General features: G+C 52.3%; 5 protein-coding genes across 5 annotated transcripts; 2 read left to right on the plus strand and 3 right to left on the minus strand.

Moving 5' to 3' along the window:
• Positions 1 to 801: 801 nt before the first annotated feature.
• Z517_07535 (uncharacterized protein) lies at positions 802 to 1,650 on the plus strand (the record flags this gene model as incomplete). Its single annotated transcript, XM_013426056.1, has 3 exons — positions 802 to 981; positions 1,054 to 1,475; positions 1,563 to 1,650. 3 exons carry the CDS (start codon positions 802 to 804, stop codon positions 1,648 to 1,650), a joined length of 690 nt encoding a protein of 229 aa, XP_013281510.1.
• A 322-nt stretch (positions 1,651 to 1,972) lies between these two features.
• On the minus strand, positions 1,973 to 3,001 carry Z517_07536 (uncharacterized protein; the record flags this gene model as incomplete). The annotated part of the gene is made up of 1 exon (XM_013426057.1): positions 1,973 to 3,001. One exon carries the CDS (start codon positions 2,999 to 3,001, stop codon positions 1,973 to 1,975), a length of 1,029 nt encoding a protein of 342 aa, XP_013281511.1.
• Positions 3,002 to 3,424: 423 nt separating this feature from the next.
• Z517_07537 (uncharacterized protein) lies at positions 3,425 to 4,411 on the minus strand (the record flags this gene model as incomplete). The annotated part of the gene is made up of 1 exon (XM_013426058.1): positions 3,425 to 4,411. One exon carries the CDS (start codon positions 4,409 to 4,411, stop codon positions 3,425 to 3,427), a length of 987 nt encoding a protein of 328 aa, XP_013281512.1.
• A 1,289-nt stretch (positions 4,412 to 5,700) lies between these two features.
• On the plus strand, positions 5,701 to 7,693 carry Z517_07538 (uncharacterized protein; the record flags this gene model as incomplete). The annotated part of the gene is made up of 8 exons (XM_013426059.1): positions 5,701 to 5,870; positions 5,918 to 6,043; positions 6,092 to 6,812; positions 6,862 to 6,937; positions 6,992 to 7,176; positions 7,239 to 7,288; positions 7,342 to 7,405; positions 7,484 to 7,693. The coding sequence occupies 8 exons, from the start codon at positions 5,701 to 5,703 to the stop codon at positions 7,691 to 7,693; spliced, it is 1,602 nt and encodes a 533-aa protein (XP_013281513.1).
• Positions 7,694 to 12,818: 5,125 nt separating this feature from the next.
• Positions 12,819 to 14,595, minus strand: Z517_07539 (uncharacterized protein; the record flags this gene model as incomplete). The annotated part of the gene is made up of 6 exons (XM_013426060.1): positions 12,819 to 13,692; positions 13,799 to 13,898; positions 13,953 to 14,008; positions 14,061 to 14,148; positions 14,200 to 14,415; positions 14,466 to 14,595. 6 exons carry the CDS (start codon positions 14,593 to 14,595, stop codon positions 12,819 to 12,821), a joined length of 1,464 nt encoding a protein of 487 aa, XP_013281514.1.
• Between the last annotated feature and the right edge of the window lie 696 nt (positions 14,596 to 15,291).

The following is a 15,291-nucleotide window of genomic DNA, read 5'->3' on the forward strand; positions in this document are numbered from 1 at the left end:
TTTCTACGCCTCAGGGGGTTGAAACAGTGGCTGTTTACAATGCTGTAGCCCCTGAATATAGCCCACAAACGGTAACGTTGACCGGGGCAGTCCTGGCCCGCGAGGACTCAACTGGCGTCTTAGCATATGAGGATGCGATCATCACGTATGAGGATGAAATGTCGCAGTGGTTCCCCAGTGAGAAGAGAGTTGAAGATTGACTTGGCATCAAAAGTATTGCGCAAGAAAGGATGTTCAAGGAGCATGAAATAGATGGGGAAGCTTCGAGGACAGATTTAAGTTAGGCTATTGCTGGAGGGTGCAAGTTCCTGACTTCCTTCCTAGCGAGCGAGATAAGGGAGGCTGGCAGAGGCACAGGGTGCCCCCTTGTCGTCAGTGTTCGGCAAGAAGCACCGAGAGTTGCTAGGCGGAAGCAACGGCGGCCTGCACTTCGATAAGAGTTCGAGAAATCTAGGCGCCAAAAGCGGCGTCGGGAATTTCCAAAACAGGACCGGGCTGTGAGCGTCTGTCCTCTAGCCGACGTCAACTGCGGACACATCCCCAAGGCACTACCGTAACGTCCTCAGTTACACTCCACGATCTGATATCGCCGCCTCGCCGAATTATCCTTCTCACCTCTGGCACCGAAAGACAGAACACTACTCTCGTGCCTGCGGACGGCCTCCCTAGCACGCCGATTTTCCAACCTCGCCCATCCCCTCTCTTCCAAACCGCCTCCTCTGACAAAGTCCTGCAACTAGTCCCTGAGTTATACCCTCGAACTGCAACTCGTTTCCAGGTCCTCGCCGGCAACTCACAACAATGGCGAACCCACTCGACACCGATGCGGGCTCTGAGCTTTTTAGCACCTACGAAGCCGAGTTGAAACTCGTCCAGGCAGACGTGAATCAGAAGTTGGACCAAATCCCCGAACTCGCGGGGGAGGAGAGAAAGGTTGCGATACGAGCTGCGGAGAGGGCTCTTGATGAGGCCAAGGAGTTGGTATGTTTCGCTCCTCCCGCTATTGTGGAAAGTGATGCGGGCTGGACTCTTCTGACGTCCTTGCGAATGTAGCTTGACCAGATGAACCTGGAGAAATCCAACATCCCGACCTCCCAGCGGAGCAAAGTGAACTCGCGCTTCCGCAACCACCAGTCCGATATCGACACCCTGGCACGGAAACTGAAATCGCTCGCCGAATCCGAGCGGAAACAACTGTTCGGCGACAGGTACACAGACGACCCAGAAGGAGGCCCCAGAGATGCGCAGCTTGAACAACGCCAGCAGCTCCTCTCGGGCACAGAGCGGCTGGGACGGAGTTCCGACCGGTTAAGAGAGTCACAACGGATAGCGCTCGAGACGGAGCAGATTGGAGCGTCCACACTGGCAGATCTACACCAACAGAGGAATGTGATTGAAAACACACACAGAAATCTATTGCAGAGCGAAGGCTACGTGGATCGAAGTGTGAAGACGCTTCGTGGGATGGCGCGCAGGTAAGAATCTCTCTCCATTTTTGACGACGCGACTTAAGCCGAGTGTGAGCTGACATTATGTGCTTTGATTTTGGTGAATCCCAACAGAATGGCTACAAACCGCGTGATTACCATCGCGATCATTACAGTGCTAGTGCTGCTTATCATTGGTGTAATATATAGCAAGTTCAAGTGAGCGGTTGAGCTTGTTGAGCGAGTGGACGAAGTCGACCCGTGGATAATGGACAGTCTGGATGGGGCTTTATCCAGACTGTTGTGCATATGAATTGATGTTGCAGGCGTTTCAAAAGGTGTTTCCTGTTTGGATGGGCCGCTTTGTTATAGAAGCCCTTAGTATCAGATCAGAGGAAAGTCTCGAATGGGGGTGTCATTTCGGGTTTCCACAAATTATACCTCGTACAGTATGCTCTACCAGGGTGACAAGATGTCTAAACACGTCGATCTTTTCGTGATACATGAGACCCGCCTCGATCCTACAAAAAAACAAGATGAAAATTTCAACCGGTATACCTGATAATGCCCAGTCCAATGTTCAACAAAAACCCCACGATGACGGCCATTTTGCGGCGCTGGCTCCAGATGCCCTCCTCACGCACCCCCCACACCAGACAGCCGACGGGCCAGAAGAAGCCCATGGCGGTGCCCCAGATGATGTCGTCGAGGGCGCCGGCCTGGATGTCGTCGTCGCCGCCGATCCCCGCGGCAGAGCCTGCTGCGGTGTCGGTGCCCAGGTCGGCGTTCGCGCCCGTCGTGGAGTTGTCGAGCCACCGGTCTTCCATGTTCCGCAGCGTGTTGGGTGACGGCATCGTGTCGGGCGTGTGCGTGTGGGCCTGGATCGCAAGGAACTGGAGCCGGAGGGACTGTACCTCGGTGGCACTGAAGCCGGCGTTGAGGAGACGGTCGAAGCCGCGAGGCGCGGGCGTCGTTGTCGTCTGCTGCTGCTGCGCTGGGTCCGTGGCCGCTTTGGTGTCCTCATCTTGGTCCTCGCTCGCTTTGGCGGATGCCGCAATCGCCGCTTCAGCTGCCAACTCCGCAGCGGAGAGGACAATGTCGCCTATCGAGCAGTGTATGTAGATTCTCGCCTGCGCCGGCGGATCCCGCACGGGTTGCTTGCCCTTGTTTCCAAGTTCCAGTCTCCTGTCACCCCCAGAATTCCCGGCCGCGACAGAGCCATTAGATCTCTCATCGTACGGACCCGGCGTGCCGATCCGACTCGGCGGCCTGGAGACGTTCCTCTTCAGCGACGCCGCAAGCGGGACATCGTCGACGAGGGCCTTGCCCGCGTGGATCAGCCGGATGCGGTGTTTGGCGTAGGCGTCAGGGATGCGCGACCGGATCAGCTGCTTCAGCGTGGCCGTGTTGGCATTGAGGGAGGCGGGAATTGACAGGAGCAGGTCCGGCAGGGACGCGGAGAAGCGGATCGTGATCTCATAGTCGTAGTCTTCCTGATCCTGCTGCTGCTGGTCGTCTCGTGGTTGTTGGTGGTGCCGTGACGGGACGGCGAGGAGGGGTGGTTTTAGGGACATATGGGCGGCGGTGCAGATGCGTTTCTGCCGTGGCGGCCCAGCGCGGGCATGCTGTACAATCAGCAGTTCTATGAAGGTTGGTGCATGGCAGAATAGGTTCTTGAGACTTGGGCTGGCCAGGGGTTGTGAGATGTGGCTGCTGGTCGATATCAGAAGTGAAATGTTGGAGATGCGGACTGCGGAGCGAAGTCACGCATGGACTAGACAACGTCTCCACGGCGAATCAGTGGATCAACGGGCATCTTTTGCCGTGCTGGTAATCACGAGCAGCAGTCCATTCTCTATTGCCAACGACTACACATCTACAAGATGGAATAGATCTGACACAGGTATGGACGAAATGATGCCCACAGATGGGCTCCTCGAACATCTGTGTCCGTATATTTCTACTGCCCAGCCACCAAAGGAATACAGATATGAAATCTATGCAACAGCAACGGCCTGTGGTGTCTGACTCTGCAATTCGCGCTCTTTGAGTCTTCTCTTCTCTTCCTCCAGCATCCTGGCTTGACGCCTCACTCGCTCCGGCACGACAGCGTCCCTCTTCCCTTGAATTTTCCACCCTCGCAGCTTGTCTTGTCCTCCGAGCTCCTTGATCGTCTTGAGCTCGACAAGACTGTATTGGCTCTCGTCCTCGCGGTCGAACTCGAAGGGCTGGACCAGCGAGACCGGCGGGTTGGTGATGATCCGGGGTAAGCGGCGTCCGTTCTTGGAAGCCGAGTGTAGCATCAGGGGATGCAGCAGGATGACATCGCCAACCGAACCTGTCATCTCGTGGAAAGAGGTGTCATCGCAGCCCTGTACGAGATTGTTGTAGAACTCCAGGCCGTCTTCGAAATTCTCCGTCGCTCCGATTGGCGTCATTCGTGGAAGGACGCCCTTGGGATGGTCATAAAGCCACTTCCCTATCCTGGGAATCCCTTCGGAGCAAATCCAGGTTCCGCCGCCGTTGGGCAGAATATCTGTGAATAGAGGGATGACAAGCAGACCCTGCTCTGGAGAATCTAGGAAATGTACAAAGAAGTCACCATCCACATGCCACCCGGGTAACTCTTTGGGATGTGCTTCCTTGCCCTCGTGCTCTTTTGTTCCCAGGTTCACGATGAAACTGTCCCTCCACGACTTGGATTCCTCCGTGATGCGTTCTTCCCCCCCGACTAGCTCGCAGATGGCGTCGTATGCTTTGGGCGCGAAATCCTTGACCAATACTTCTCCGTGACCCGGCATGTTGGTCCTTTCGGTCGTCCAGGTGTCGGGGTTTTTAGGGTCAAAGCCCAGCCTCACCCAGACATCCTTTGTCCATTCCTCAGCAGCTTCGCGAGTGAAACAGCCTGGAATGCGCAGATAACCATACTTCATGAAACAGTCGACTTGCTCAGAAGTCAGATGCCGGAACTTTCTGCCTTCCATTGCTACTTTCGAGTCAGTCAATTTTAGGGGGAAAAAAGGCAGGTGCCTTTCTTGAGATATCAAAATCTTGTGCCCTGTTCAGCCTTAATACTCGACTTCCGACGTTATAAGCAGCGGCAATACCAAAGGACGAGCGCTACACGGGATCTTGCAACCCTAATGTTTTTCACCAATGACATTCGATTGTATTTAGCCGGAATGTTCCCTACCCAAACCTCAGATGATATCACGGCTACCAGGTTCAGAACACCGAGCGGACAGTCACCCGGGGAGTCGTAGAGGAAGTGCCGCTCTCCTCTCCTTTGCTTGTTGGCTCACAGCGAGATATGGGGTATGGGGCTGGCGGGTTTGGCCCACGGGTGCGAGGACCTACCCGGCAGCGGGGCATTTGTGGCAGTTTTGACACGACATATCTGTTGCGGGGTCTCTTGATATCCTCGTGGGAGGCGAAAGGAGCTGAACTCCCAAGAAAATGGGTTAGAAATTCCCTTTTGAGTCTGCCAGAGGTCATCGAGAGCAAACAACCAGTCATACTCCCAAGTCACTAAGCAAGACATCTTGTAAATGCGAATTATTGCAAAGGAAGAATGGACCCTGGATCTGGCACTTCAGTCTCCCATCTGGGCAATCGACAGTCAATATTCAAAGCAACTCACCAAATCATCTCGTCGGGGCTACATCGGAATCAATGTCTTCACAATAGCTCGTCCGCGACTGACTCGTATCAACATATGCTTTGCACCATCAGACCGTGTAAAATGGCAACAGGGTGGGATCGATATCTTCCGCCACTAGCTCCACCGCAAATAACACAACTATCTGCGCTGTGCTTACCGCCTGGCCCCCGAAGCTTTTACAAGCTTGGGTTGACGAGCGAATGAGGCGTGCTTGACTTCAGACCCCAGGATCCAGTTCGGGGTAATAAACTATCCCACAACGACTCCATGGAGTGATCGACGGGTTGGAGATGGTCGAACCTGGGACAGGGCGTTCTCCTATTAGCCTAAAGAAGGCTGAATTGAGGTACCTGCAGCTCTTTCAATATCACCCCCGGGATATGGAGTTTGGCGATCTCCTGATTCGACAAAGGCATCGCGAATAATACAGCCGAACGGCATGGTGCTGCTTGCTACCCGCCTATACCAAGGCCCTCGGCAGTACATTTCGATATGGCGAACTGAGGACATATATGCTGGCGTGGAAGTGACCCCCAGAAATCTGGGAACCTGGGCAGTCTTCTACTCCATTGCTGAAGTATTCCAGACTCCACAAAGGGCATATCTTTCAAAATGGTCGGTATCGCGGTCGTGCAGCCTATGCACAAGACGGAGCGACAAGTAGCCATTGCTGAGGCTCCTGCGCTTCGAAGGGTCATTTGGTACAAGGACCCAGGTCTGAGGAAGCTCTATGGCATGGCCATTGCGCTGTTCTTTGCCTCGGCGACGACAGGATATGACGGGTCTGTCTCCCGTCCAGGCTTTCTGTCTCACTGCTCACACTCGCCAGGTCGATGTTGAACGGCCTCCAAATCCTCGATGTCTGGCAAGACTACTTCAACCATCCCACTGGGTCGATTCTCGGCCTCTTTGGGTCGATATATAGCATTGGAAGTCTCGCAGGGCTCCCGTTTGCGTAGGTTGACCTCTTGTGAACGAAGACTGCCGCTGATCACACCGTCAGGCCATATCTGTGCGACATCTATGGCCGACGCATCGCCATCATGGCTGGCTGCGTTTTCCTTTTTGCCGGCGTCGCTATTCAAAGTGCCTCCCAAAACTTTTCCATGTTCATCGCCGGCCGCTTCTTTGTTGGATTTGGCAACAGCATGTGCTCCAACTCGGCTCCTCTCCTTCTGACTGAACTGTGCCACCCGCAACATCGCGGGAGAGTGACGACAGTCTACAATCAGCTTTGGGACATTGGCTCCATTGCAGCGACATGGATCACCTTTGGCACTTTTACCATCAAGAACAACTGGTCGTGGCGCATCCCGTCGATCTTTCAAGCTTTCCCAACACTCATCCTCTTTTGCTTTATCTGGATCATCCCAGAGTCACCTCGCTGGCTGATCTCCAAGGATCGCCATGCGGAAGCCCTGACAACATTGGCAAAGTACCATTCGAATGGGGACGAGATGGACCTCACCGTCCAGTTCGAGTACCGCGAAATTAGGGAGACTCTTCGCCTTGAATTCGAGTCGAAGAAGTCGAGCAGCTTCTTGGATTTCCTGCGGACCAAGGGCAACCGTTATCGACTGCTGCTTGTCGTCGCCCTTGGTCTCTTCTCCCAATGGAGCGGCAATGGGTTGACCAGCTATTACTTTGCCATTGTGATGAAGAGCATTGGTGTGACAGATAAAAACGAGCAGTTTGAGATCAACGGATCCAAGACCATTCTCTCAGTAGGTCACTTTCGGTTCGAAGGTGGCTGGATCGCTGACCTGCTCATAGCTCATTGTCGGCCTCATCGCCGCAGCAGTCGTTGATCGGTTCGGCAGACGCCCACTATTCTTGACTGCGACTGCGGGTCAGTAACTTTGAGACGCTAGCTGTCTTGTCTTGTGCTAATTCTCCGTAACAGGTATGTTTGTCAGCTTCGTCCTCTGGACGGCCTGCTCGGCTCTATATGACCTCGACGGCAACCTCGCGGCAGGCAAGACGGTCATCTTCTTCATCTTCCTTCACGGTGTCTTCTACAACATTGCTTGGTCCGGTTTGCTGGTGGGGTACACAGTCGAGATTATGCCGTACAAACTGCGTGCAAAGGTGAGAGAACGTCCACAAACGACCCTTCTGGGAAATGACTTGTACTGACGGTGGGCCGGTAGGGTCTCATGCTCATGAACTTTTTCGTTCAAGCTGCTCTCGTGTTTAACCAGTAAGTCGACTCGGCCAATGAAAAGAGATCCGGTTTTTCTGATTGTAATTTAGGTACATCAACCCGATCGGCCTCGCGCATCTCCAACCGCGTTGGAGGTTCTACTCAATCTATTGTGTAAGCCCACCTCTTTGTGATCGAGCATGCAGTTGATCGCTGGGATACATTTTGCTGACGTCTGGCTGCTTTGTGCAGGGCTGGCTCCTTTTTGAGGTCATCTTCGTGGCTTTCCTGTTCATCGAAACGCGCGGCGTGACGCTTGAAGAGGTGGCCAAGATCTTCGACGGCGAGGACGCAGAGGTTGCCCACCTCGACCTGGACGTTGTTGAGGAGAAGGTACAGCACGTGCAGCAGCTCGAGGAGGTTGCCGTCACCACCATCCCGCAGCGTGTTGAAAAGGTTTAGGGCGAGGTCCAGGGCACCGTGTCTGCGATCCGAGAGGCTTAGTCGCAGAGGAGCGACGTATGCTTTGGATGATATCCACGCCTGGGAGACAGACACTTAGTACCACAGACATACATTGACGTGTAACCCTCTGTAGTATTGAGCGAGACTCACGTGCGTGCCGCCGCGCAGGCGAGCAGTGGATGTGTGTACCTAATGTAGGTGACATTGTCAGCAAATACAAATACCACATGGCGAACCTATTGCTGTCTTTCTGAGTGCACAAGGGATGACAAATACACGATTCGCTATCAAGTCGCCACCTTAAAACCCGCAACAGACTCTGAGATTGATCAAAGTTGAGACGCCCTCGTGCATGACCGCGGCTCATGCGGTGATTCGTTACCACAGTTGTCGCTTTAAGCCGAGACAAGGATTTGATCACCTTGGCAGTCCTCCTCAACATCGTGTGGTTCTGATCTAGAGTCTCTACCTAGAGACTCCCCACGAATCGCCTCTTCGATACCTAGCCATCTAGTCCTGAAGGTTGACCAAACGAAAAAAAAAACCTTACTCTGGGAATACCAATTAACACCACTCGCGAATAAAGCAGCACAATTTAGAAAGGGCCGATGAGGAAGAAGAAGAACCACTAGCTGGTTTCAGGTTTCTTTTTCAAGCGACGGGGCGGATTTTACACCGGGGAAAATAAGTGGTTACGAAGCTGGCAGGAAACTTTGAATGTGGATGCGGATATAATTCTTAAGTACGAGGTACTTACAAGTCATCGGAGAAGGTGCAATAATTCTCTTCTCATTCCATTTCAAAGCTGTCTTGCATATCTATCAAAGTCCATATAATGCATATCTTGGGTGGAGGGTCAGGCTAGTTTCTTCATCGTTGTACCCTGTTCCTTCAATCGCAGCTTCACGAAAGTTTTGTACATCTTAGTGGTAGTTGACGATCAACAACGAAGTCGATAAGTTTGCCCGTGCGTTCCGGCGTATTTTAAGTACGCCTGCTCTCTCTCCAAATTGTTGTTCTTTACATTGCATTTTTCTTCTTCTTGTGACATTTCTATCTTCAAACCCTCACTAGCATTCCGTGCGGTACATAGTGAGTCACAAGTTAGAGTTAGTGAGACTGTGTGTACATGCACCAGTCTCTAGCATCTCTAAACTTAAGGGGCCTCAGCCTTGTGTCGGCATAGAGGATCGAAAAGGTCTTGGTAAAAATGCGGAGGTGACGAGGTGGAGGTGGAGGTGGCACCAAGTGGATCCAGAGGAAAACGGCGAAAACACTGCGCGAGGTTAGCATCGGTTACACGAGGTGGAGTTCGGCCTAACGAAATACGGCCACAGGGACAAGAATTGTTAGTGTTGTGGCCTGAAAAATGACATAAGACGTCGTGTAGGTAATGACGATCACTCACCCAACACACAACGCACTCAACTCAACTCAACTCAACGCATCAAGGCTCAAACCCCATACACCAGAAACATCCCCAGATCCCACTAAACTGAAATTTTTGTGTTACCAAACGGCACACAGCTCTGCACGTATGGCCATGACACCGAAACCTGGTTCACCACGCGTCACGGCGACATGTCTGTGTGGAGCCATCTCGTACGCTCTCCCAAGCGATCAGCAGCTGCCCCTGGATAGTGAATTCTGTCACTGCTCCGATTGCCGATACGCTACTGGGGCGTTGTACCTATCGTCTCCTGAGCTACCACAGCCTCCCCCTCAGGGTGTGTTGGAGCGCACAGTACCCTACGACAGCTCGGGCACACGTCGCAGGTGGTTCTGCGGCAAATGCGGGTCGCACATGTTGATTCAGGAAACAGGAGCCGATGCAAGCAGATGGTGGGTTATGGGAGGTGTGCTCGAGCAGACGGGGTCTGAGTCCCATGCAAAGAACACTACTCGACCCATTCACCACATCTTCGTCACCGACACAGGAGATGGCGCTTTGGCACCGCAAATGGTCAAACTCGGAGGACGGGAGGTTGAATGCTGGGAGGGACGTCCTCACACCAGCAGACGGGTCAGCGAGGTTGAATTGAGGGAACTCTCCCTGCTCGCCGAACGCGCACCAGCCACTGAGAGCGAGACATTGGATGCCAAATGTCACTGCGGAGGAGTCCACATCCAAATCACCCGTCCAGATTTTCAATCGCTGAAACTTCCACAGAGGTATATTCCCGAAAAGAAGACCCACTATGTTGCAGGCCTCTGTGCCTGTCGCTCATGCAGGTTGGCCATTGGAGTCTCTTTCCAGCCCTGGGTGTATATTCCCCCCTCCAATATACGGCATGCCAACACAGGGGCAATTTTAAAGTTTGGTCGAGAGGCTGACGAAGAAGGCTCAAATGAGATCACCACCTTGAGGCATATTTGGTCTAGCAAGAATGCATGCAGGAGCTTCTGTGGAAGATGTGGCGCAACTGTATTCTATTGGAACAACAGTCGGCCAGAAGTGGTCGATGTGTCAGTGGGTGTCTTGAGAAGTCAGAATGGAGCGATGGCGAGAGACTGGCTGTCTTGGAGAAAGGAGGGTCCTAGTTCGAAGGATGACTGTGTGGATGAAGAATTGCGGAAGGCGATTTTTCCGTCGTAGGATTCATATCGTCGTTGTTTGCTCTGATCAGCTCACCTGCTTTGGGAGGAATACATTTCAGTTTCTTCGCATCTTCCCCACGTCAGAAGGAGATTGAAACGCGCTTGCAGGGTGAGAATGATCATTCCAGAGACCAGACGCTTGTAGGTTCTTGCTATATCCCCTAGCCAACAAAGAAGTCAATGAGTCATCGACGGCGACAAGAGATCTTGCCACGACGGCGACCTGCCAATACAATAATGTTTTCTCTGGCACGAGAACACCGTGAGGAAGGCACACTGTCGGTTGACCTGGCTCAGCTATGAAGCATCGGTGGGGAGATCCTTGTGGGTACCAACCAGCACTGCTCTTGGATTTGCGTGTCGGTTCTAATGATATCAAATTGCTTTGCAGTAGCGTAAGGCCTTGCGTCGCCGAGACAGGTCTGTCTGCAACTATGACAATATGTAGCTCAACAGAATGAAACTTCAGTACTATAAGTAAGGGCACACTGACGTGGAAATGACACTATTTGGCTTGTTGTTAGGAACAGTCGTAGGTGCCGCGACAAAAAATGCAATGAGAGAACTCTGTGGAAGGAGGCCATCGAAGTCATCATAAGACCACAAAGAGAACCTTCCAACGAAAGGGGCCATCTGGCATTTGGTTTGGAAAATGCCGTAGGGAGCCATGTTATCGTCCATGGCACGAAGCCGATGTAACCACAGGATCTTCTGGTGACCCGGAGGTCATTGTTGTGATTCTGATGGTTGAATGGTGTGATTCGATGTTCCAGGCCATGTCTGCCAGACCGTCACTTGTGGAGAGCCTAGTCCGGGTCTGTGCTTTCAATTGATCTGGACCAAGAACCGAGCTTGAAAGCGAGTAACAAGCACCCATATGTCAATAGCTCATTGGAGCGCAATTTATTAGGGCCAACAGACATCTAACTCTGCTGGAATCTGTGTCTGGTCTCTCTGTTCGCGATTCCCTTCGTCCCTAAATGAGTCCGCACTGAGAAGTGTAGATCAGGCATGGCATTGAGCACATTTGCTGCTGAACATAGAAGGTTAGCCAGTCAATCCGAAAGTAACCGTAGCGTTGCTGATTTACCTTCTGCTCCAAGAGTCTCAGAATTCCTCAGCTGGTGCCGCTTTGGTGGATATCTGTCTGTTTCCGGCGGCTCGAATTACTTTGTGCTTGGTGGCTGGACTCGACCTCCATCCCCGGACGTCTCGGTCGAAGTGAAATTATCGTTTGTCCTTGTCGAGGAAACGAGTAGGAGGCCACGTCGCTTTCGTGACTGCGAATTCAGAGAGACTGGGGAAAGAGCCAATCATGGTGTGGATGCTAAGCCTTCTCCAGCGCAATCCCTGATTTGCATCCTGCAGTGTAATGATGATGGGTCATATGAACCGTATTCGAGCGGACATGTGCGAGAGGATGCCTTAAGGAAAAAGAGTTCGATTGTGTTCGAGGCTGCAACCTGTATGAGTGGGAGCTGAGGCATCATTGGGTATACAACCTTAGGAGGTAGTCACTTGCTGTTCTGTCACAATGCTAGCGGGGAGAGAGAAAGTTGATCGGCTCATCGACCTGGAAATTGATGCCGTAGCGAGTTCTTCAAGGATTCTCTGGACAACCACACAAGGTTTCCTCTTGGTGATGTGGCCGCTGTTGGCGCGATGGAAATCCGTGGACCGTGTACTAAATTGCCTCATGGTGAATTCTTTGTTGCAATCTTCATTAGGTTTGCACACCTCGTTCGCTACCACCACTCTGATAGAATTTTTCCTCCATTGAAGCACCGGCGAAGTCTAGCCGTGCACTCGAGCTGAGTATCAGGAGTCTGAGCTGGCCTAGTCGCTGCGACACCACCGGGTCAGGGTCCTTAGTGCCTCTCCTTCTCTTCAACAAAATTCCCCCCATCGCAATCACCTTGTTACCAACCTATATAACAGACACCACTTTCTCGCTTCACAAATCTTCTCTCTGTGTCCTTTATGGACACACCGACCTTTAGTCGAGGATGTGAAGTGCGTGGTGGCGTTTGCCATGATGCGAGACTGACCGCAGTTTCACGTCTTCTCACCGATGGCCTTGATTATACTCGTAAACAACGAACAGCGTAGTGGGAAGAACAAGGAAGAGGGAAAGGGTATGCGTCCTCGATGGATGATAGCTGTGTGAGTACAATTCCTTCTATTGCATTCCCCTTTAACAATTGACTGAGTGACAGAAAACAAATACAATCACTATTAAAAAATCCACTTTTCCTTCCATTCCAGTTTCGATACCACGTCCTATCCATTCTTTCTCTAGGCCTGCCTCCTCCTTTTAACCAAAATCCAGCAAATAACAAGACCCAAGCGAGAAACATCATGCAAGAGCAATAGCAAAGTCATACGTTAGCCTTCATCATCCCTGTCTCTTCGAGTTTGAGAGAATACTCCCATCCATAACACAACCACACCCGGCCCCCCAGAGTCAACGACTTGTCACCGCACCCCGGGTGTTAAGTTCCGCTCTCACAAGACGATGCGACCCCTAGAGGAATCCTCCCAGTGAAGAGCTTGGATCAAATGGATCTTGCAAAGTGTCAAAATCCGGGACACGATATTGATATTGTTGTTGGCCCACGCCATTTGAAGATGCGCCTTGACTCGATTCGGTCCCCGGCGAAGTCGTGGGTACCATCTGGTCATTCAGCGTGGTGGAATGCATCAACTGCCCGTCGGACGAGGACGTATAAGCCATCTGATCACCCGCCACTGTGAACTGCGGCATTGTATTGGCCGAGCTTGTGGCATAATACTGTTGGCTTTGTGCAGCAGTAGAATATCCCGCACGGTTTCCCCCGGCATCTCTCACAGTATAGCCTGCTAGTGGAAGGTTGCTGAAATTTTGTGGCAGAATCTGTGGGAGAGGTGAGAAAGAACTCGGCTGCTGTTGTTGCTGCTGATCCTGAGGAGGCGGTGGTGGAGGTGGAGGTGGCGGCGGCGGTAGCATGAACATTTGCTGTGTCTCTTGCAACAACAATGAGCTTTGCGAAGGTGGGAGAGGCTGGTTCACTGGCTGCTGTTGCATGTCATGCAAGAATGCTGTATGCTGAAGTCGATGCAGAGGTTGAGGCTGCTGCTGCTGTTGTTGTGTTATGGGCGTGGCCATGGGCAGTGGAGGGTGCTGCGGCAGGCCACCTTGCCATGGCGCCGTCATACTGTTGTGCTGAACACTCAAGCGATCTCTAATATCGACCGCATTATTCGTGTTATAAGTCGTGTTCCCGTGCTGACCCCACTGCTGCACGCCAGGTTGCGGAAATGGTTGAGGTTGTCCATACACTGAGGCTGGTACAGCTTGGCCATAGCCTCCGAAGAATCCTTGGAATCCCCAGTTGGCTCTGTTTCTTTGCAATCGACGCCTGGGTGGAGTGGGGTTAGTTTCGATACGATGGTAAGCAGGACGAATATCTGGTAAAGACGAGGACGCGACTGTCGCCAGTGCCAAGTAAAAGGACGGGAACGTACGTCGGCTCTTTTCGAACTCTGATTTTCACACCTCCTTCACTCAACAATCTCGTCAATTCGGTAGACTGGGCCAGAGGAGCAAACTTGTTGCGGGAATAGACTGACAGCTTGTGAGTATCTTCTCAGTCGTAAATACAGCTTCAAAATTGCTCACCTTCAAATGTCATACCAGCGACGCAGGCGAGCATTTGCGCAAACATGGCATCTTGGCTTTGTGACTGGTCAGCAACAGTGAGGGCGTCACAGGATCTATCCGACGTACCTGCGGCGCATTTCGAAGAGCGAGAAGCGAAGGAAAAATTTTCCTGGGCTAGTCGGAGTGAGTTCACCGAATACGAAGTATCCGTGGACTGTGAGTCTGTTAGCTGCGACAAAGACATTGCAGTGTTCAGAGAACACACGTTTTCCGTCACCCATTTTAACCACATGGAGTGACGATGTCAACGTCCCAGAAAGCGTGTCGGACCTGGTTTGCTTGTCATCCAGATTCACAAGCTCGGCCGTACAGAACAGATATGGGCTGTGGAGCCAGGATCTAGTTGCATCATCGTCGAAGACCAAAAGTTCGATCACTACAGGAGGGTCGAGGGCGACCTTGTCGTTCTGTGGCTTCTTGGCTGGTGTGACGATCAGTACCTGTGTATGTATGGAAGACGAGCTGACTGACCACTAGTACGCTTTGAAATAGACAGCACTTGGCCCTCACTCGGCTGCTGCTTGACCGTCATCCGATACATATCTCTGTTGGCCACCGGTTTTGTCAGCTCTGCAGCTCCCCAAGCATGTTCTTGCTGCATATTGGAATCCCGCCTTTGCCAACAACAGACCTGGCGAGGTGGAGCCTAGACTGGACACGTTCAGTGAGAGAGGCGTCGACAAGGGCGGGTAGCCCGCGCATAAGGGCTTTGGTTGGAGCTTGAACTTGGGATTTCCGGCTTCCAGGGAAACGGGGCGCTTGGTTCAGCATATGTGCTGGATAAGAGATGACGAGATGGGTTGTAAGAAGGGAAGAATGTTGCGGGATAAGGCTGTGTCCAGGAAGGATGCTGGAAGAATATATCCGGGAGATGGTGAAGATGATGAAGGACAAGTGAAATATAGACACTTGGAAGATGGAGCAGGAGGGCCGAGTTTGTGTGCCGGACAGAGTCTGGAGATGGAAACCACGCCTGCCCTAAGGGCAGGGTTAAATGTGCGGTCGATTCCCAGGGAGAGAGGACCTGCTCTGGTCGATGATTTGCGGAAGGGAAGGTTTGATGGATTTTCGTCCCGATTATGGATGATCACGTCCGCTGCTAAGGTTGTCTCAGACAGCGATACGACGGCTTAGGGGTCTTTCGGAGGACCTTTTCTTAAACAAGTCAAAAGTAAGACTGGGAACGTGAAGCAAATTTGCTGGGATGCTTTCGTTAGTTGCCAGCATCACACAATCAGCATGCTGCTCCAGCTGTTCCAGGACCCGGCACAGTGGTTCGCGACACAGCAAATGAGCC

Source organism: Fonsecaea pedrosoi, assembly GCF_000835455.1.
Source record: "Fonsecaea pedrosoi CBS 271.37 unplaced genomic scaffold supercont1.5, whole genome shotgun sequence".
Lineage (NCBI taxonomy): Eukaryota > Fungi > Ascomycota > Eurotiomycetes > Chaetothyriales > Herpotrichiellaceae > Fonsecaea > Fonsecaea pedrosoi.